The sequence below is a fragment of the Anguilla rostrata genome, chromosome 3, assembly GCF_018555375.3.
Source record: "Anguilla rostrata isolate EN2019 chromosome 3, ASM1855537v3, whole genome shotgun sequence".
Classification (NCBI taxonomy): domain Eukaryota; kingdom Metazoa; phylum Chordata; class Actinopteri; order Anguilliformes; family Anguillidae; genus Anguilla; species Anguilla rostrata.
The window spans coordinates 2,235,443-2,257,360 of NC_057935.1; the positions used below are offsets into that span (position 1 = coordinate 2,235,443).

A 21,918-nucleotide genomic window follows, 5' to 3' on the forward strand; every position below is an offset into this window, starting at 1 on the left:
CACCTTACATCTCACCTGTCCGTTATACAGAATCACTCTCATTAAATATGTCATGGATCTTGTGCTTAATTATACAGCTTAAGGGCCACGTACCTGGAGCTGTGCTCTAGGGGCGCTGCACAGCTCGACGGTGGAGCGTCGTTTCGCGACTGTCCTGTTAAAGGTATCCCCGCACAGCCGCAGGCCCGAACCTCAGAGTTAGGATGAGGGCCTGTTCCGTGCTTTTCAGACGGACGCTGGAGCTGGAGATCGTTCCGGAGGGGCGAATGATGGACGGGCGACGACGACCGCCGGTATTTCGCGGGGGACCTTGGGCTCGGTGTTGCACTGCGAGACGCCGCCGAGAATCTTTACAGGAAAATAACGAAAAGACAGGAACATGGGGAAAATCTCTCTCTCCTCCCCCCCCCTCCCCCCCTCCCCACGTGTTCGCTGGGGCCTGACAGCCAGTCCGTCCCTCACCGCACGCTGCGTGACTGTGTGTGGCAGGAGTGTCGGCAGATTTGTCCCTGTGTGTCCCCGTGACAGCGCTGGAATCCAGACTCTCCACCTGTGGCATTTACACACACACACACACACACACACACACACACACATACCTGCTTATTTGCTGGAAGAACATTCCGGGCTGTCGCGTCTCTCAGTGTGGGCTCGTTAGCTGAAAGTTGACTCTGTGTGGGGCAGTCTGGGAGGGGGGGGGGCAGACTGCTGACGTCTTCACCCCAGATGGGGGGGTCCTTAAAAACAAGCCCTGCGTTTTCCACCCGACCCCACTTAACAGCAGCAGCATCTCCCTTTCAGCTTTAAAAAAAAAAAAAAAGAAAAATTTTGTATTTTTTTCAGATAGATAATTTTGGATTTCCACTGTGATTCGGTCTGAAGTGTGTGTGTGTGGAGGGGATGAAAATGCTGGGCTTTGACAGTTCTGCCTTCCCTACATTCCTGTCCCGGCCGTGGCGGGCGGATGGCGGGCGGATGACGGATGGATAACGAGGGCTTCGGACAGGAACACGCACCCCAAACCGGCGCTCCCGCTGCCTGCCGCGCCCCAGCAGAAGGCTGGAAAAGGGGAGACGTGATCTATTTTCACTTTTTTTTTTTCGGCGTGAATTGCAGAGGCAGGCTAATGGCGGACTAACAGCAGCAAACGCGCCGCAACTGCCGCTCGTTCAGAAATAAGTCAGAACAGGGTTTGGCAAACGCAGCGTAGATCTTGTCCCTTTCTCTTAGGTCAAAAAAAAAAAAAAAAGGTATTCCCGCTGCTGGCCACAAGAGGGCGCCGAGCTTGAATTCCATTGAAGGTGCTGTACCCTGGAGCTGGTTGTGTGGAGATGTTATCGCTGCTGTGTGGACTGTAATTACCCTTATCAGATTATGTTAAAAAGTGAACGGCAGGAGCCCTAAGGCGGCTGTGTCCACCTCACGCCTCACACACGGCTCCCCAGCTGCGCAGTACCACAGCCCCAATGTACTCGGGGACGCGGCAACGACCCCAAAAACTGACGATGCTTCGCCAGATTTGTCTGTTTGGGTTGTTGCTTGGGTTTTGTTTGGCTTGCTCATTCAAATGCCCCCCACTCCCCAACTGTCACATCATTTTTCACTCAACAACCCCCCCAAAATCGGTGTTACCTGTTTAGCTGGGGTCCTCAGGTGCAGAGGGCACCGAGCAGATTCTCTTCTGGCGAGATCCGGCTCTCGTGCCGGACGTCTCCATGGCAACGGTTAGTCCTGACCTTCAGCCATCTTGTGAGTGCCTCCATCTGGCCGGTGTTCCGTCGTTCGTTAATCACGTCCTGTATGGGTCTCCGGTAGAGCCACTCCGTGTCATGACTGGGGGGGGGGGGGGAGGGCAGGGCCTGGGTGGGTGGGTGGGGGGGGGGGGGTTGAGTCTGATGATGAAACAGCGAATCGGGGCGAGCGAACCGTTCGGTTCCATTTTGGCGGTACGATGCTCTTAGCGGCCGCTCCCCTTCCCCGGCGTTTGGGGTGGCGGCTCGTTCCCAGTCCGCGCGTTCTTCCCCAGAGCAGGCCGGGGGAGGGGGGGGGGTTCGGCGCGACCCGTCAGAGGCCGGCTCATGGTCGTCCTTGCAGCGACGAGCGGGGTTTCGCGTTTCCTCTCTCTCGCGCTCGCGCGATACGGACGGAGGGGCGGTTACGTAACGCAGAAAACAGCGCACTCGAAATGTTAAATAGCTCCCTGCTCACGCGCTTCTCGTCTGTAGAAACGGGCTCATCGCATTTCACCGCTCGAGTGCTCGGTCCTCCATCAGTGTGCGTACGCCCCGACAGCTACACAGGAAACGCAGCTCTGCTCTCTCCTTCGCTTCATATAGCGCCAAGCAAATGCCTGCAGACATCGCAGGTGTGTGTGAGTTATGCAGCCCTGGTGTAGTGGAGTTATGCAGCCCTGGTGTAGTGGAGTTATGCAGCCCTGGTGTAGTGGAGATATGCAGCCCTGGTGTAGTGGAGTTATGCAGCCCTGGTGTAGTGGAGTTATGCAGCCCTGGTGTAGTGGAGTTATGCAGCCCTGGTGTAGTGGAGTTATGCAGCCCTGGTGTAGTGGAGTTATGCAGCCCTGGTGTAGTGGAGTTATGCAGCCCTGGTGTAGTGGAGTTATGCAGCCCTGGTGTAGTGGAGTTATGCAGCCCTTATGTAGTGGAGTTATGCAGCCCTGGTGTAGTGGAGTTATGCTTTCCTCTGATAAGGCTGATTAATTTCTGCCATTAGCTCTCTCTGCTTGTGTAGTGGCTGGTGGTGACATGTTAATATAAATCTCATGCTGACATGTTTCAGCATCAGCATGATATTGGAAAAATATTCAATAGTTTTTTGCTTTTACCCAGATCAGCATTTCCTAAAGACACGCTGTTTCCCGCAGTGATAATGAATGAGGTCGAAATGCTTAGCCTTGTCTTGGCATTTAACACAGGGTGATTTGATTCCTAGTTGGCATTGCAGTTGTACCATTGAGGAAAGGTACTTAACCTGAGTTGCTTCCGTGAAAACATCCAGCTTTGTAACCGGATTGTAGGTATAAATATAATCTGTGTAACTCGCTCTGGATAAGAGCTTCTGGTAAATGACGAAATGTAATGTAATCCTGCTGATGATCTTAGAGTTCCGTTTCCTGAGTGTCAGAAGCTCTTCTGTGGAGACTGCAGAGGTGTTGAATCGGGGTGCCAGACCAAAGGTGTTGCTGGGCTTCAGGTGTGTCCGCCAGGTGAGCTGCAGGTGCGTTGTGGGAAAGGAACCATCCCTGGGGTAAAACTACAAGCCCACAACCTTGCTTGAAGAAGGTTGTCTTGCACTCCCACTCCCTGTGGAGTTCAGGGTAGTACAATGGAGGCCAATAGAGGGGAGCTCTGAGGAGTGCATGCTTAAGGGAGTTAAAGGTCAAAGGTCAAAGGTTAAGGGGAAAGGGACAAGGAAGTGAGAGGCCTGGGGCTCATTTCGATCGCTTATTTCAGCTGTCCTTGCTTCCTTTCCTTGCCCCCTAATGGAAGTATGGAAGGGCAGACTGGTCAAAAATGCATGAAATTGACATCTGGAATCACACGTTGACTCGATTTGAAGTATCTTTGACCCGTTTGACCTTCCATACTAGGAAAAGAGACAAAAGGAAACAAAAAGGAAAAGGAAGCAAGGACAGACGGAATAAGAGACAGGAACGAGCCTGTTATTATACAGTTGTGCTCTCAGTTATTACTAGTGATATAAGGAAACATATTTCCAGCTCTCCAATCACACACAGACACACTCACACACACACACACACACACACACACAACAACGCTCACCCACAGACGACAGCACAAAAGACACACACACAACACACAACACACCACACACACACACACAACACACACACAACAGACTCCCCACCACCCACTCACTCCTCTCTAGCTCCCCCAGTAGGCGGCTGCCTGTTGACGAAAGAGCGGGGAAATGAACCGTCTGGGTCTGTCTCTCGGGAATAGCGTTTTAAAAATGTCTTCCAAAAGGAGCGATGTTTTAGGCTGTGTGTGTGTGGCTATGTGTGTGTGTGTGTGTGTGTGTGTGTGTGGTTGTGCGCATGTGCGTGTGTGTTTTCTTTTAATGAAATTCCTTTTTTTCCTCCTGTCATATTCATTGTTCGTCTGTGACAGCTGACGTGTTTGACAGACGGAGGCTTTGAGTTTCCTTTCAAATATTTCTGAAGCTTTTCGGGATTTGACCCTGCAGCCATCCGGCGTCAGGGCAGGCGCTCTACACAGCGAATGCAAACTGCCGTTTCAAAGCGCATTTTAGTGTGAAAAATACAGACGCGCTTAGATGTGCCTCTAGACCCTCTCTGTCTACCTCCTCCTCCTCTCTCTCTCCCCTCCTCTCCTCTCCTCTCCCTTTGTCTCTCTCAACCTCCCTTGTTCTCTCTCCCTTTTCACTCCGTTTCATTTCAAATTGAAACTGGCGTTCCAATAGTTTTGTTGATATGACACGAGAGCTGTTGCCGCTGTTGTAAAATGCGTTCACGGACTTAGAGGGGAAAAATACCATCGCAAAAAGAAAGGATGCCGCCCGTAATAAATCTATGATTCTGTGAAATAACCGGAATGAACCGATGATGCAATGAATAGAAAATAAGGGAGACTGGGTCGGTCGCGGTCACACACCGGCCCTCAGATTATGCCACGAAGCCGCATATTGTGTTTCTTACGCCACACAGTCGCTCCTTAATAAAAAGAGGACTTGTTTTTCATCTTTGAAACTCGAGGCAGATGTGGTTCAATTTTGGGGTAGTGTTGTGCCTGAATTTGCTTGAATTACTTGTCTTCCTTTTTCTCTGTTTACTTGATGTAGACCAGCTAGAACCTCATTTTCCACCTGTACTGAACAGGCAGCTTAAGCACACTCTCACTCTCTTTCTCACACACACACACGCACACACACACACGGACGCACACACACGCACACACACGCACACATGCACGCACACACGCACGCACTGAAACAATACACACTGTAAGTAATGAAAGAGGTCCGGTGGTAGGGTTTGGCCCTGCTCACTTTCTTTCCATGGTCATATCCCAGTTATGAGGTTTTATTCCCTCCTTGTGTTTGTGCGTGCGTGTGCGCGTGTGTGTTTGAACGGACTTATGTCAGTGGCTGGCTCTGGTGTATTTAAGAGTCACTTTGTTTTTTTTCAGTTTCTGTAATCTTCCCACCCGCCTGCCCCCAGCCCCCCCCCCCCCCCCCCCCCCCCCAACTACAGCAAGAGATTAGTTTGAGCAGAATTGAGACAGTAGCGCACAGGCTGTGTGTTACAGTAAAAAAGAGACTTTCTGGCCGGGCATTCTTTCATAACGTATTTGCGAAACATTTTATTAACCAAGAAATTCCACTGACATATTTTACTAAGGGAGACCCGACCAAAAGGACTGGAAAAAATAACCAATACAATAAATGACCCAACATCAGACGTCAGAGACGCACAATATAAACACATACTGGGAGCAGGTTGCCTGGTGGAGAGACCGGGCCTCCTGCTGCCCCTTCTCCTGGTGCGAGAGAAACCGTGGGGTAAAGACTGAAGAAAGTCGATGGAAACTGATGAATTATCCCCGGAGAACCGGCCGCGTTCACACGGACCAGAGAAGAGCTCCATCTGCTAGGCGAGAGCTGCATGCTAACCTTAAACCTCGTTCATTACCGCGCAGAGCTATACATAGACGCACGGTTACGCGCAGACACACGGGGGACACACACCATCCGTTGATTCTTAAACGCGCTCTCATTGGCCACTGAGGCCGCCGTATTCCACTACATGTTTTTTCTGTGATCGTTCAAATTTGTTCTAAAAGTCGTATAAAAACATAACAATCCCACCTAAAAAAAAGAAAATGAAATAAATTACCAGCAGAAGTCCCCGCTTTGCTCAGCCTTTTTCGGAGCTCACAGCCACAGCGAGGGACAGTATTTGCGGGGTGACCAGTACAGTCTGTGATTGGTGGAAGCCGAGAGACAGGCAAAGGACACGGGTAGTGTCGCGGTAGGGCGGCCTGGCTCATTAATGCTCCCTGACGAACAGCTGTTTCACATCCCCAGCAAGGTATCGAGTCTCTCCGATTGGGTAATTAATTAGGCCAATTAAGCGATTTAGAGGACAGATGGACTGGAATCCTGGAAGAGCTGAAACCCCAGGGGGAGGCCGCTGATCCGGGTTGAATTGGTCCTGAGAGTCCAGCGGACTCACCGATGTGGTGGTGCTGCCCCCTAGTGTCTGTAATAGGGGATTGCAAGTGAAAGTAGAGCTTCCTAAATAGAGGTTCTTCTCAAGTGATTCCCCTGTTTTCCCTCCACTACTACAGTATGTGTATATACTGCTCAGTTGTACAGATGTAAATGTGCATTCATGTTAAACCCATGTTGTTTTTCCAAATGTTTCTGTTTATCAGCTGGACAGTTTAATACTGTTTAATACCGGCGGACCTCATTACGCCCCGGGGGGTTCCACGTCCCTCCAGTCGGGGTCCGCGGGCCACCCGCGAAATTTTAGCGTGCCGCTCGCTATTAGCCGCGACCGAGAGAAACGCGGGCGCATAATAGCGGTAATATTCCGTGGCGCCTAGCGCACGCGCGGAAACAATGGCGGCGTTATTACTCCCCCGAGTTTCTCTTTTGTTTTTTGTTTTTTCTTTAATGACAGTGTTGTTGGAGCGGTGACGGTAACGGGCTCAGGGCCCACGGGACCTCCGCGGTTCGCTCAGAGGTGGTCGCTACGCTGAAAATGAGAACGACGCACCGTAAAATACCGGAATAAATATGCGAAGCTTTTTTGAGCGTTTACAATTCAGCTGCGCCTCGCTGGGATGGGCGATGGAACGAACGGAATAGTTACACCCAGCACAGCGAGTCGATATTGTCACGGCGACGAGGTTCAGAGGTGTTTATGAATAATGGTGTTGCGCAATGACTAATTAATGCCCTAATGTGACATGGGCATGTTTGGTCCAGACAGAGGAGTGTGTCACTTTTTCCAGTTTTTTTGTGTGTGTAAATGTTTCACACTTCATTGTACGCAGAAGGTTTATATTCTACACAGAAACACAGTGCCTGTCTGACCCAGCTTTAAATCCCTGATCAGTGTTTAAAGGAGTACCATGGTGGTTGAACGTGACACTTCCCAGTTGTCTTCAGGCAACAACAAAACAAATGTGCATAATTTTTTTATTCTTCAGTCATTTCAATGTACTTTAAAACGTATTTTTCTAAGCCTAAATTTCCCACTATAAAAATTCACCCGAACCGTCTGGGCGTGGTAATGAGAACTGTCAGTTAGCTATGATTGACAGACCGTTCCCCGTTACCATAGCTACCCCCATGATACGCGCTCTCTTTGGGAGACTGAATTTTCACAAGCTAGCTAGCTTAGTAGTATATCAAGTATCGATAGATAGCTAAGGTAAGGACGTTGACTTGTATCCAGTTACAATTTTTGCTATCTAGCTAGCCAAGTTAAGATAAAAGCACAACTATAACGTCCTCATAAAAGCGAACTAGCAAGCTAACGTTATCGATAACATTGCCTTATGAAAGCAAACCCTCCTAGCTAGCTAACGTTAGCTAGCTAGCTCAATGAATATAACCAGAAATAATCTAAAGGAACTCTAATTTAAGTGAACCTAACGTTAGTCAAATATTTGCATTGTCTGAACAGCAGGATGGTGTGTCCTGTCAGATTTCTTTACGGGGCGTGGAAATAGGAGTGGTTACTGTAATCGTGACGTAGAAAAATGACAACTTTCTCAACCGGTTGAAAATGGGACGATGAATTTAAAACGCATATTTCTCCAAAAATACAGAACGGACATATTTATTACTTTGCTCGTTGTGTTTCTTCAATGCCTCTTGTGCAAATAGCACATAAAACAGAGAAAGTGTGAAAATCACCATGGTACTCCTTTAAGTTGCATTTTGCTGCGGCCGACCAGAAACGTAAAACACTAACCAACGGGCCAACATAACCGCTAAAAAAAAACGAAACGCCAAGCCTGGTGTGAAACTGAGGGGTCATAATGCCGTGAGAACTGTCAGCGATCTTGGTCAGTAATATTATGACTTTTTGTGGCTGCCAGTAGACGTTCTGATGGTAACTGAAAAACTGCTGAATCATTGACCCTCACGTTATGGACGCGAACGGCAATTTCCCTCCAAGAGAGCGACTTCTCGGTTCTGCAGAACTCAGCGCTGATGGCGTGCACTTTCACTTACCGAGCACGCACCGTCCCCTTCCTCTTTCCCAACGAGAGAAAAGGGAAATCGGCCCCAGATTGGGCGAAAGCCTCTTAGGAGCTGCGTGGGGTTATAGGGGTGCATGCGTTTCCTGAGGTTTATAAACGTCCGGGGGAAGAACAGTTCCTTATATTGATCACTTGGCCACAGATAACCCCGTAGGTGTCATGTGAGGGGAGACATAGCTCAGGAGGTAAGAGCGAGCTGTCTAGCAGTCGGAGGGTTGCCAGTTCGTTCCCCGCCCTGGGCGTGTCGAAGTGTCCCTGAGCAAGACACCTAACCCCTAACTGCTCTGGCGAATGCGAGGCATCAATTGTAAAGCGCTTTGGATAAAAGCGCTATACGAATGCAGTCCATTTACCATTTATGTGATATAAATACTAGCCGTGTATTTATCGATTCACTCTTCAGTTGATTGAGTTATTTGTGAAGTGATTGGTTGATGAAAGGGCTCATTGGCCGACAGGTTTGTGTGCTCACCTGTGTATTCGGCCGCCTCTGTGGCACCTCCGGTAATGGAGGGCAGTGTTGGTGTTCATTTCAAGTCCACGTTTATCAGAGGTAGAGTGGCTTCCACTTCCAGAATTGCACTCTGCTTCCTAAATGAAGTTAGCCTCCGCTAGCGTTGAGCCATCAGCATGGTAAAAGAAATATATGTATATAAATACTCTGAACTGGATAGAACCGGTCATATCCAGAGAGGGGAAATTCAGGTCTTAAAAAGAGAGGGAGAGGGTAAGAGAGAGAGAGGATGAGGGTGAGAGAGAGAGCGAGGGTGAGGGTGAGAGAGAGGGAGAGGGTGAGGGTAAAAGAGGGAGAGGGTGAGGGTAAGAGAGAGAGAGAGGATGAGGGTGAGAGAGAGAGGATGAGGGTGAGAGAGAGAGAGAGAGAGAGGGTGAGGGTGAGGGTGAGAGAGAGGGACAGAGAGGGTGAGGGTGAGAGAGAGGGACAGAGAGAGAGAGGGTGAGAGAGAGAGAGAGAGAGAGGGTGAGAGAGAGAAAGACTGAAGTAAATAACTGATGGTTGGAAAAACAAATCTCAGGCGGATAAGCGGCCTTTTGAACAGGAAAACAAAACATTTTTCTGTTCCTCTTAAAAGAACCCACCAGCAAAAACGCTGCCCTAGTCAGCAGATCGGCTAATGACTTGGCTTGACATCAGTCCTTTTAAACATTTGGCTGAATAGCTTTCACTGACAGAATGAAGTGAATGTTACATTAGTTGACCCCAACCCCATCAGTGACCACATTTCCCCATACAAAAACAACCCACAGCCCACAACAGCACCTCTTTTCTACTTCACTGTCTGTGACTGCAGACTATGTGTGCTTGTTTCGTGTGCATTTTTACGCTTTTAATTTGACGAGTTTTCCTCACTTGTAAAACTTGAAAAAATTTTATTGTATGCAAACTTTTTTTGTTGTTTACCATATCAAACAATCCTTATGTAGGTCCTTGATTGATACCAGTGTCCACAGAAATACTGAAATACTTTCAGTTTTATTTCTGGATAAACAATAAAAGAGGAACTGACACCTGCATTTTTAGAGTAGTTTTAATAGGGCTTTTAGAGATTTAAGGTCTGCATACAAAAGAAGACCCTTTACCAACTGCTTAGCCATCAAAATCATCCTACATTTGCAATCTGAATGATTCACAGGGACAACATATTTTTATGTTTCTGCACAGGTTGTGTGGATTAAATTAAATGATTAAATGAAATGTAATCATTGTAATTGTAAATAAATTATGTGATTCCATTTGATTGGAAGAAAAGCTTATAAAATGTCATTAAGAGATCTGTGGCAGGGATTAAGACCACAATTAATGTCTTGCTGTGATGTGGTCAATAGGACTGGGATTTCTTCATTTTGCTTAAGAGAAAACGCAGTTTTCAAAGCTCTCATCTACATCAGAAGCATATTTCTCAACTCTTTTACAGCTGATTTTATGTTCAAACCACTGAACATGACCTTAAAGTGAGATGGACTGCACTTATTCTGCCACAGTAAGTACAGCCCATGTTTTTGCTTCAGCACCCTGCATCATAATCATGTTACATTTGCATGAATGTATAATCATATCAAAATAATCACTGTTCATTAGTGAGTAGACTTGTATAACAAACATAGGGGCTAATGCCAACCATTACATAAGTCCAAGGCTGAGGCATTATGGGTGAAATTGAAACCAAATTTCAGTACTTCAGTTGCTTGTAATTGCAAAATACCGTAGAAGCAGTTTCGTTTACGCCAAAAAACTCAACCAGGTTAGAGTGCATGAGGGATCGGGATCAGTTCCCCTTTAGGTTTGCTGAACTTTTCAGAACTTGTGGTGAATTTGTGCCTCATGGTGTACTTCAGCAAATACACTACGTGGCCAAAAGTATGTGGACACCTGACATCCAACATCCCATCCAAAATGATGGACGTTAATATGGAGTTGTTGATCCTCCCTTTGCTGCTGTAACAACCTCCACTTGTCTGCGAAAGCTTTCTACTATATGTTGGAGAATTTCTGCGGGGATTTACTTCCGTTCAGCCAGAAGAGCATTAGTGAAGTTGGGCACAGATTGGGCGATTAGGCCTGGCTCACAGTTGGCTTTCCAATTGATCCCAGAGGTTTTGGATGCGGCTGAGGTCGGCTCTGTGCAGGCCAGTGAAGTTATTCTACACCGTTCTCGACAAAACCATTTCTATATGGACCTCGCCGTGTGCCCAGGGGCACTGTTATGCTGAAACAGGAAAGGATCTTCCCCCAAAACTGCTCCCCACAAAGTTGGAGGCACAGAATCCTCTGGAATGTCACTGCATTAAGATTAGCCTTCACTGGAACTAAGGGGCCTAGCCCAAACCGTGAAAAAAAAAATCCCCAGAGACCAAGGGGTGTCCAGATACTTTTGGTCACATAGTGTATGTAAGCGTGGCCTGTCCCAGTAAGTCCTACGTTTTTTGGTACAGAAGGTAGATTAAATGGGGCCGGGGGCAGAAGAATAACCCCTCGAAATCCACGTCTCATGTGGTCCCATCAAGGGCATCTTTCAGCGTTCTCTCCTTCCTGCAGGGTGACCATGTCCTTCATCTCCGGCTTCCTGGTTTCCAGCTCCAGGGTGGGGTCAGGGGTCGTGACGCCTCTTACCTCGCCTGTGCTTCCTCTTAAAACAGAGACGGTGTGTGAAGCATGTGCAGAACTCACACGGTTATCTTTTCCCTAAGAACATCAATCAGTGGATGGGAATTTCAGTCATTGTATTAGATTACATGACGTACAGCATGTGCATACCGAAGGTCACTGGAACAACTACGAGACACTGGTCTGATAAAATGCAGTTCTGATTAAGTATCAGTTCTCCACAGCCATGAACGTGAAGAATGAGAGAGAACCCTGTAATTCTCAGGTCTCGATTCGTCTATTTATAGCTTGTTTCGCAGCAGCTACGCTCGTTACCGAAACATTTGCAATATGCACTTATGTGGGTCTCTCTGGATAAATCTAAATGTAACGTAATTTACAGACATGGTGAGGGTGGGGGGTGGGGGGGGGGGGGCGTCGCATTTATCGTCAGTGTAGCTGAATATTATTTGCCCAAGGAGTACTCACACGTGAAAATAGCCCGTTTTATGCTGCTGTCCTGTGGCACAGAAGAGAAACAAAGCAATACTTTCAGCCATGGATTTCTGAAAATCAAAAATCTCAGTTTCTTTCAGATCTGTTCAAGGAGAGCTAGGAATTAAGTATTTAAAGACATACTATGCAGGATTTTATAGCCTGATTTTTTCCTGATCTGATTTTTCTAACAATCAAAGAAAGTAAGCAGGACAGTACAGACTCACGCATTCGGAAAACGATTGCAGTCACCAGTACAGCGACCAAGGGTAGGGCCGGAACCAAAATCCAAAGCAGATGGGGCCTGAGCATCTGTGCCTGAAGAATACAGTTACGATCACATTATAAGCGTGTTATAAGCTGTTTACAAGTGGTTTATAACACAGTTGATGAGCACAGGTCATAGGGCCTGATTTTAAATGCCCTACAGAGTGTGTTTATAAGCTGTCTATAACATACTTGATGAGCACAGGTTATAGGGTCCTACAGAGGGTGTGAGCGTGCAGCTGTAAGATCACCTTTTCATTTATTACATTGTATTTTTCATCACATCTTATCCATCCATCCGTTATCTATGCCCAGGATGCTGCTGTCCCAGCACAGGCCACCAATCTACCACAGCACACACACACACCATTCACTCACACTCTCATACGTCTGGGCAACTTAAAGTCTCCAATTAGCCTACCTGCATGTCTTTGGACATGAACATGCAAACCGGAATTCGAACCCAGGACCTTCTTGCTGTGAGGCGACAGTGCTAGCCACCCTACCATCGTGCCGCCCTATCACATCTTATCCACGCATTTTACATACAGTCCATTTATACAGCTGGGTATTTACTGAAGCAAAGTTAGCTGAAGTAGCTTGGCACAGAGGCGCAAGAGCTAGTAACTGAACCTACGGCATTTAAGTTACAAGCCCTGGTCCGTACCTTCTCAGCCAATGGGATGGAGCTCTCAGATGTCTGTCCCAAAGTAGGCCTCGCTGTCAAATGCTCCCAGTCACCTGCACACGGAGTAATATAATTTATCGTGGGCGACATAGCTCAGGAGGTAAGACCGATTGTCTGGCAGTCGGAGGGTTGCCGGTTCAAACCCCGTCCTGGGCGTGTCGAAGTGTCCTTGAGCAAGACACCTAACCCCTAACTGCTCTGGCGAATGAGAGGCATCAATTGTAAAGCGCTTTGGATAAAAGCGCTATATAAATGCGGTCCATTTACCATTTACCATTTACCATTTACCATCGTCATACGAGAACTGCAGGGTAGCCATTACAAATTCAGGTAGCTGGGCCTGCCTAGAACCAGGTGAGCCAGAATTACCTAAGTGGGCTTTCTCAGTTGAGTGTGTGGTGGTTCGGCCAAGATAAGTGGGCAGGGCCAGGATACTATTTGTAGCTATGACCCACCCTGGCCCAGTCATGCCTATGCCAATGTGTGAGAACAATATAAATGCACATCTATTAATTCAGCACAGATCACTAATTTATGCATTCTAGGCTATTGAATTAAAGTGCGTAGAGTCATGGGGTTCTGTCTGGAGGTAATGTAGTTTTGAGATACCAAGTTTCAGAATTTTTATGTTACGCTAACATCGCATTGTTTTCTATTGCAACAATAATACGTTTTTTTATTATGGTTATGTCATACCTTGTGCATGAATGTTATCAGTCCCTTTCTGTTTGGTCCCAGGGTTAGTCAGCCAATAGGATAATGGAGTTGCCTCTGTCGTCACAGGAGTACTCTGTCCTGCATGTGGCAGAACTGAAAATGATAGATGTAGTTATTTTATTTTAACTGATTTAGTCCCTTTAGACGGCATGGTCTGTGTCAACTGTTCATGGAATTCTGCAGCACATTTGACCTGTGTTCAATCGACATTCTCCCTTTACGCTCAACTTAATGAGTCCATTTCAGTGATTGCTGAACTCTCCAAACTGTGTTTGTGAAGAAAAAACATCTTGCTTTTCATTTTTATGTCAAATTTGAGCACAAATGTTGGTAGAGTCCCAGCTTTCTGCTGCAGAACGGCTGCACTGAAAAAATGCTTCATTTCATAAACATGAAATTTCACTTTAATTTGTTATTGCGCCAATACATTTTTTAGGTTCTCAGTGGAATTTTTTTTTTATTCTTTTGAATGAATTAATCTAAAAAAAAAAAAAAACAGGTATAACAAATTGGTGTAAAAATATTTTAGGTTTATTCACCGAAACATTTTTCTCAGTGTTGTGCATCAACAGGTGGGAGGGGTACACCTCAGGTGAGTTCACCTGGTTCAGGTGAGTTTCCCCCTTCTCTGCAAAGCGTTTGGAGATCATGAGGTGAAAAATTCTATATAAATATATTATTGTTGTTGTTGTTGTTGTTTGATGGGATACTGTACCTTGTGTGGAAGTATCAGTGGCCAGTTTGCCTATAGCCTCTGCGTCAGTGGGCCAATCGGAAGGAACAGGCGTGTCTGTCATTAGTATCCATGGAAACACAGGAGTCAAACAAACCAGACACACGAAATGCACAAAGCTCAGATATGTCTACATTTCATGTTCGCAGTGTACATTTTGTCCAGTATTTAATAAAAATTGGCCATTTTATTACATTCACTAAAAAAAATTAAATGTTGGACTTTGATTACCCAGTTTTGTCACCAGGTTCCATGTACCTGAGTTGAAATAGCATCCAAATTATATTATGTAGTTAAACTGACAGTTATTAAGAATATTTCTGATGCCACTCAACTCAGCTACGTGAACATGTTGACCTTCCTGGGTTATGCAAGTCCAGCATTTCATTTTTTTTAGGGTTGTATTCAGAGACCAATAAAACATAATTGAATATTTTGTATCAAAAAAAAAACAAAAACATTCCGGGCAACGTGAGTTTTTCTATTCTTGTTTTATGCGTCTCAGCCAATTGCCAACTGCCTTTGCCGATAATTTATCCTTAAAATGAAACGCATGAAGCGTCCAGGATGTTTTACTTTGTGTGGTCCGTGTAGTTTTGGCGCCAGTAGGAAGGGGAGATGAAAGAGGTCCTTCTGTCGTTATAACAGGCCCTGGAAATGGGAAACATATCGCGCACAAACAGCAGGATAAAGATCAAGTCAAGTTTAAATATTTTATTCTCATTTTTTACCACATTCTCTACCACGTCTTAAAATGTTTGTACATTCGTGTGTTTTGTTTCTTAAAATATTATTATTTAAATCACCTTTGTGAAATTTTATTGTGAAACACATTGCAGGCCTATGCAGGAATAGGATATGTCCTATATAAAGACAGGTTCTATGATTTATTGATCGATTGATTGAAAAACATTTGTGATTCACTTCCTTTGAACGGCGATTAACATTCAGGGGGATGGGGATCACAGCAGCAACACTATTAGTTGTCAGGGTTTTTATTGACATAACAAAAAAATGCAATATGATTTTTAGTTGTTGGTTGTTTTAATCTGTCTCCCCGCTGTGACGGTCAGAGTTTTCTAACGCGTTTCACACAAACACACCCATTTTTTATTTCTTTTGCGCACTTCACTGTTGCTAACGTCATGACGCAACTACCCGCGAGGAAGAAATTTGCAGATGGACCGAAGTGGCGGCTGTTTTAAAATTCGAAGTTTTGTTGGCGTACCTTTTGTGCGTGGGAATGAAGGTTTGACCCAGAGGCTAATATTATAAATGGGTTATTTTACGACGACGGAAAAGGGTAAATGGTTATCCTCCACTCGACTCGAGGGTAGCGTTTTTCATAACCATTTTGTGGACGCTGTAGCATCTGGTCGAGACCAACAAACCACTGAAACGCTTCTGGTGGCCTTGCACAAGCGGAAAACCTCATCTCCGATTAATTTATTTTTCGTTGTTTATAATCTTTGCTTTAATCCCGTTTTGATGTGCGCGCAATTGCACGTTTTGCGTTTGTTAAAAACGTTTTAACATAACCAAACTAACGGCTCAAAATTAAAAGGAAGAACCGGGGAAAACGCCTGTGCAATGGGCTGAAGGTTGGGCTGGCGTGGATCTGAAGACGGCCTCCTACGGCTGGGGTGAGTCCATCCGTTTCCTAATTTGAATTGTGGAAGTTGCCTCGCTCTGGTTAGCTACAGACACACACACACGCACACACTTGTTCGACCTTACCCCTTTGCTAAACGTTAATCTGGTTGAGTTTGTGACTGCGCGTGCAGTGTGCACTATATCAAAGCTTTCGTACAGGTGGGTGTCTGCTGGTTAACCCTGGCAATATCCCACGAGTACAGTATTGGCATTAATGGGGTAGTCATTTTAATAGATGCGCTAATCCGTACCTTGCGTTGGACTGCTTGTCCTCTCCTGATTAGTAGTGGCAGGTATCTGCGTCGTCGTAACAGGTGCTGGAGAGGAATTCACACAGTACGGGAAATCAGAGTACTGAATACCACGGCAACGAATCTTTGCTCATATCTGCTATACGGTATATTGTGGTGGAGAGACAGTGAGGTTCTTTGAACACCATAATGGAAAATAGCTACAATTCGCTGTCAGTCACTGTCCTGAAAATGTACTGGAGGTCCAGCAAGCCAGTGGGACTTGACGCATTGACACCGAAGCCTCCCCCCGCTCCGATTAGCCGTTGTCATTCAGTATGTACCTGTCTTTGAGTGGGCGGTAAATTTAGCAAGAGTAAGGGCTTTTCAGTGGAAACTTTAGCAGGCGTGTGTGGCAGTGGGAGTTCTCTTTCCTGTGTATGGTTATATACAATACCAAATAGATTATATTTAATTTCAGTACCAAAAGTAACTGAAACGTATTTAAATACATGCAATATAAGGGGAATTTGGGATATGCAAGGTCTTAAAGCTTGACTTCTCAAACCAGATTTATTGTTGACCGTCAGTCTTGTGCTTGACGCCATACCTGTAGTTGTACTTGGAGTGGTCTCTCTTTCTGTAGTCCCAGGTGTTTGTGTTGTAGTAGGTGCTGGGAAACATATTGACGCAATTCAACCAGTTAAACATAGAGAAGAATACATCAAGCACCCCCGGTGCTGGGGCCAGTTCTGATTTAGTTCCGTCAGCTCAGGAAATAAACTGAAATTCAGTCCATGAACTGGAGAAAACAGAACGGCGATTTCAGTTAATTAACTTTTTTTATTTTATTGATTGATCTCTTGAATTGCCTGAACTGAAATGGAATCAACACTTAAACTTGCTGACATCACAGTCAGTGACTTTTAGCGCAGTGTTTACCGCACGTGCAGCATTGCCCGAGTCATTCAGTATGTACCTGTGAGTGGGCGGTAAATTTAGCAAGAGTAAGGGCTTTTCCGTGGAAACTTTAGCAGGCGTGTGTGGCAGTGGGAGTTCTCTTCCCTGTGTATGGTTATATACAATACCAAATCGATTATATTTAATTTCAGTACCAAAAGTAACTGAAACGTATTTAAATACATGCAATATAAGGGGAATTTGGGATATGCAAGGTCTTAAAGCTTGACTTCTCAAACCAGATTTATTGTTGACCGTCAGTCTTGTGCTTGACGCCATACCTGTAGTTGTACTTGGAGTGGTCTCTCTCTCTGTAGTCCCAGGTGGTTGTGTTGTAGTAGGTGCTGGGAAACATATTGACGCAATTCAACCAGTTAAACATAGAGAAGAATACATCAAGCACCCCCGGTGCTGGGGCCAGTTCTGATTTAGTTCTGTCAGCTCAGGAAATAAACTGAAATTCAGTCCATGAACTGGAGAAAACAGAACGGCGATTTCAGTTAATTAACTTTTTTTTATTTTATTGATTGATCTCTTGAATTGCCTGAACTGAAATGGAATCAACACTTAAACTTGCTGACATCACAGTCAGTGACTTTTAGCGCAGTGTTTACCGCACGTGCAGCATTGCCCGAGTCATTCAATATGTACCTGTCTGAGTGGGCGGTAAATTTAGCAAGAGTAAGGGCTTTTTAGTGGAAACTTTAGCAGGCGTGTGTGGCAGTGGGAGTTCTCTTTCCTGTGTATGGTTATATACAATACAAAATCGATTCTATTTAATTTCAGTACCAAAAGTAACTGAAACGTATTTAAATACATGCAATATAAGGGGAATTTGGGATATGCAAGGTCTTAAAGCTTGACTTCTCAAACCAGATTTATTGTTGACCGTCAGTCTTGTGCTTGACGCCATACCTGTAGTTGTACTTGGAGTGGTCTCTCTCTCTGTAGTCCTAGGTTTTTGTGTTGTAGTAGGTGCTGGGAAACATATTGACGCAATTCAACCAGTTAAACATGGAGAAGAATACGCTAAGCGCCCCCGGTGCTGGGGACAGTTCTGATTTAGTTCAGTCAGCTCAGGAAATAAACTGAAATTCAGTCCATGAACTGGAGAAAACAGAACGGCGATTTCAGTTAATTAACTTTTTTTATTTTATTGATTGATCTCTTGAATTGCCTGAACTGAAATGGAATCAACACTTAAACTTGCTGACATCACAGTCAGTGCCTTTTAGCTCAGTGTTTAGCGCACGTGCAGCATTGCCCGAGTCGTGCAGAGGTGCGTTGCAGTTTGAATTTGGGCACGTGTCTCAGTGAGCGTTCCGCGGACGCGTGACGCGGCGCGTACTGAGCAGATGTGCGTCCTGGTGCGGCGATCGCTCACCGGTGGTCAGGATCAGGTGGACCGTGTCCTTCTGATCGTTGAACCATCCCGGGATATGCACGCGGCAGCCGTAGATGCCCGCGTCGCTTCCTACGGTGTTCCTGATGGTCAGAGACACGTCTCCGGCCTTCACGCGCCCCAGTAAATTGTATCTGTCCAATTTCCTCCAGGTCACTTTGTTGCCGTCGGTAGAAATAATTTCATTGTTACAGCCGCTGTTAGGGATGTAGCCCCGCCCCCAGCACATGTGCAGCCCGCCGTAGTAACCTGCGTTGTATCTGCAGGGGAGGGTGACGCTGTGTCCCAAATATCCGTAAACTACTCGCGTGCATTCGCCGACTGCGAAAGTGACAAGGAAAAACATGAGGGGAGGAGAAGAAGAAATGGATCGCACTGAAAAGCGAAGCTGTAATGGACTGTAATGTCCGCCAGTGTAACATTCAAGGGATGGACGGGTTATCGCAATGCTAATAAGTGAATGCAGTAACGGTCGTGGCCACAGTGTGATGCGTTGCACGCAGCCTCTTCCGTTCGGCTGTTTACTACCCGCTTCAGGTATAAATATATTTTTTTAAACGAAAGGAAAGGTAATGCACCGTATTGTGGGTATGACCATTGTTGCATTCGGTAATTATCGTCGCGATTTATCGCCCATCCCTAACGTCCATATACATCCTGTTAATACTAATCTCTCACTACTGAAATATCATCTTAGTCACGTAGTACAATATGTTAGAAATATGTGGACATTTGAAAAAATATGAATATAATCGAAAAGCAATGCATTGCACTGCAATAACTGACAACGGCAATAGGTTGCATATTTGCCAATATCCTCTTTAGTATTGCAGGATGGTGATAATATATTTATTTCAATATATATTACAATATATTCCATAACTGTAAGGAAAGACTTATACCTGTACACCCACTAGCAATAATAAAACTGGTATTTAGATCGTCAAACTAAAAGAAATATGAACTGAACTTAAATGTAACATTTAACACAAATTTTATGTTTATGGAGTTTTAATCCAGTGAGAGCTTACCTGGGAACAGGTAGAACAGGAGTCCAGTCAGGAAGATGTGCCCATAGAGTGCGCTCATGGTGAAGTGCTCAAAGACGCACCCACAAGTACACATATATGTATGTGCGCGCACACACACACACACACACTGCTCCCTGTTTATTTCCTTAGGTCACAAGACTTCCGCTTCCCCATCTGTACCCAAATAAATCATCATTAGTACCCTGAGTGATCAAGTTGGGGTCACATTAATTTCCTGTTTTTGGTTCCACAGAAGTGGTAACATAACTACCACTTTACCTAGAAGTGAATCTGATCATCTGCTAATCATCTAGGTCAGTGGTAACCGACCCTGTTCCAGGAAGTCTTAATGCCCAGTGGGGTTTCACTCCAACCCTAACAAAGCACACCTCATTCAACAGCTGGAGATCTCATTGAGCTGCTAATTAATAGAAATAGGTGTGCCAAATTAGGGTTGTAATGAAAATCTACAGCACGGTAGAACCCCACAAACAGGGTTGGTTACCACTGACCTCTAGATACTGTAATAAAAAGGTTCGAAAATACGTGAGAGAGAAGCACAGCAACACGTTGGGTTAAATCATGGCCATCTGTCCAGAACAATTCGCCCATATGGACTGTTTCACGTTAAATGTCCGAGTCAAAGCGATACTCAGTCAAGTACCCCAAATATGATACTTTCCCTGAATGGTATTTATGAGGTTCAGCTTCATGCCTGCCAAACAGGGGCGGCGTCACTGGCCAGTGAACTCGTTAAGTTTCTTGCTCGTGGGCACCACCATGTGGCAGGATCATGAACTGCATTTCAGCGGGGCGTTCCAGAGAGCATGGTGCTTTTAGCGTATGGGAGGAGCCAGAATGCGTAGATCTCCTGTGGAGTCCTTATGGTGGAACGGTTACACACACACACACACACAAGTGTGAACACACACAGGCATGAGTGTACATTGAAGAAAAACTTTCTCAGGAATTATATATTATATATGTGGTATATAACCCTAACCACCCCCCCCCCCCCCGCACACGTCGTTATGGTTAGCACAGGCCTCTCTGATCTGGCACACAATTCTGGGGCATCTTAATCTCTGAGCTCTTTTGGCCAGAGGTCTCGCTGAAGACAGACTCACCTCAAGAGCCGCGGGTCTGCCAGGGAGGAGGGAGGCGGGAGGCGGGAGGTGGGGGGGGGGGTCCAGTCATTCACAGCCGCCTCGGATTTCAAAATTGTTTCCACCAAATTGTTTAAGGAAATTCCAGGGAGTGAAGTGTTGTCAGCAGGGTAGGCTGATTATTCAGTTTAATGAGAACTACAGCTGCTGTTGTCCAGAGCCCGGCGTCCTGGGGCTGCCTTATATACACCGCATATGTCCCCCCCCCCCCCGGGGATGGGACGGGGTGGGGGGGAGGCTGAACCCGGAGTCACAGTCCTCACACCGTATCGCGTTCAGGCAGACAGACGGAGCTGTTTGTCATTTTGTTATGTCTTTTCAAGGAGGCTGACCTGACTTCCAAACTAAAACGACGTGTTCCCTTAGAACACCAAACATCTGCCTTCTCCCCACGCACACACAAGCCACACACACACACACATTCACACACACACGCGCACACACACACACACACACACACATACATATGTGGGCACAGGGTGCATTGGCCCCGTTTGAGATTGTGGGTCCTTGAACTGCACGAACACTCTTAATATTATAACATCGTTCCCGATTTCAGAAACGATAGCAAGGAAGGTCCAATTTTTACCGGGAATTAAAAACAAAAAATATCCTTTGATGTGATTTTGCACTCCTTGTGATCAGCCAAAATCCATTTTCTTCCATTTTGTGCAGACCCCTGATGTGTGACAGATTTCAGTCGGTTCTGGAGGAGACGCAGTGTCGTCTTGTGATATGGGACACAGCTGAAACAGCCACTGTGGGGGTCTGTTATCGTACTTTCGACTCGCAGAACTTTGAGATGTTTTGCTTGCGGCAATAAGCTAACAGTCCCCTGATAAAAGACGCTCCGCTTCTGGAATACTCTGTAGAACGTTTTCAGCATTAAAAACAGGGAAAAAAATAATAAAAGGAAAAATCAAGACTGTTCGTTAATAAATCATCTAGTGTATGCATTTGCCAACGGGGATGATCAAACTTGCAATTTTACATTTTAATAAAGAAACCCAAGTTCATGATATAGATATGTTTTGCATAAATATCAAGATGTGCAGAAATATTATGCTTTCCAAAAGTACACAGAGCCAACAGTTTTTCATGATTAAAAATGTAAGTTTTTTAATACTCAGAAAGACTCACAAACGTGTTGCTTTGAAATACATTATAAATCTGAGGCAGAGGACACACAGGGGG

At 45.7% G+C, this 21,918-nt stretch overlaps 1 protein-coding gene across 9 annotated transcripts; it reads right to left on the reverse strand.

Moving 5' to 3' along the window:
- Positions 1–9,808: 9,808 nt before the first annotated feature.
- LOC135249805 (hepatitis A virus cellular receptor 1 homolog) lies at positions 9,809–20,861 on the reverse strand. 9 transcript variants are annotated; one of them, XM_064325378.1, is made up of 14 exons: positions 20,686–20,861; positions 19,559–19,732; positions 18,510–18,848; positions 18,041–18,103; positions 17,407–17,469; positions 16,776–16,838; positions 16,187–16,252; positions 14,859–14,933; positions 14,265–14,339; positions 13,529–13,642; positions 12,812–12,885; positions 12,105–12,195; positions 11,872–11,902; positions 9,809–11,425 (listed from the first exon to the last, which is right to left on the reverse strand). In XM_064325378.1, the coding sequence occupies exons 2-14, from the start codon at positions 19,650–19,652 to the stop codon at positions 11,299–11,301; spliced, it is 1,275 nt and encodes a 424-aa protein (XP_064181448.1). In that variant the 5' UTR covers positions 19,653–19,732; positions 20,686–20,861; the 3' UTR covers positions 9,809–11,298. The 9 variants fall into 9 exon arrangements, with proteins under 9 accessions (XP_064181448.1, XP_064181449.1, XP_064181454.1 ...); XM_064325379.1 differs by lacking the exon at positions 20,686–20,861 and having other exon boundaries at positions 12,105–12,189; positions 19,559–19,840; XM_064325384.1 differs by lacking the exons at positions 13,529–13,642; positions 20,686–20,861 and having other exon boundaries at positions 12,105–12,189; positions 19,559–19,853.
- Between the last annotated feature and the right edge of the window lie 1,057 nt (positions 20,862–21,918).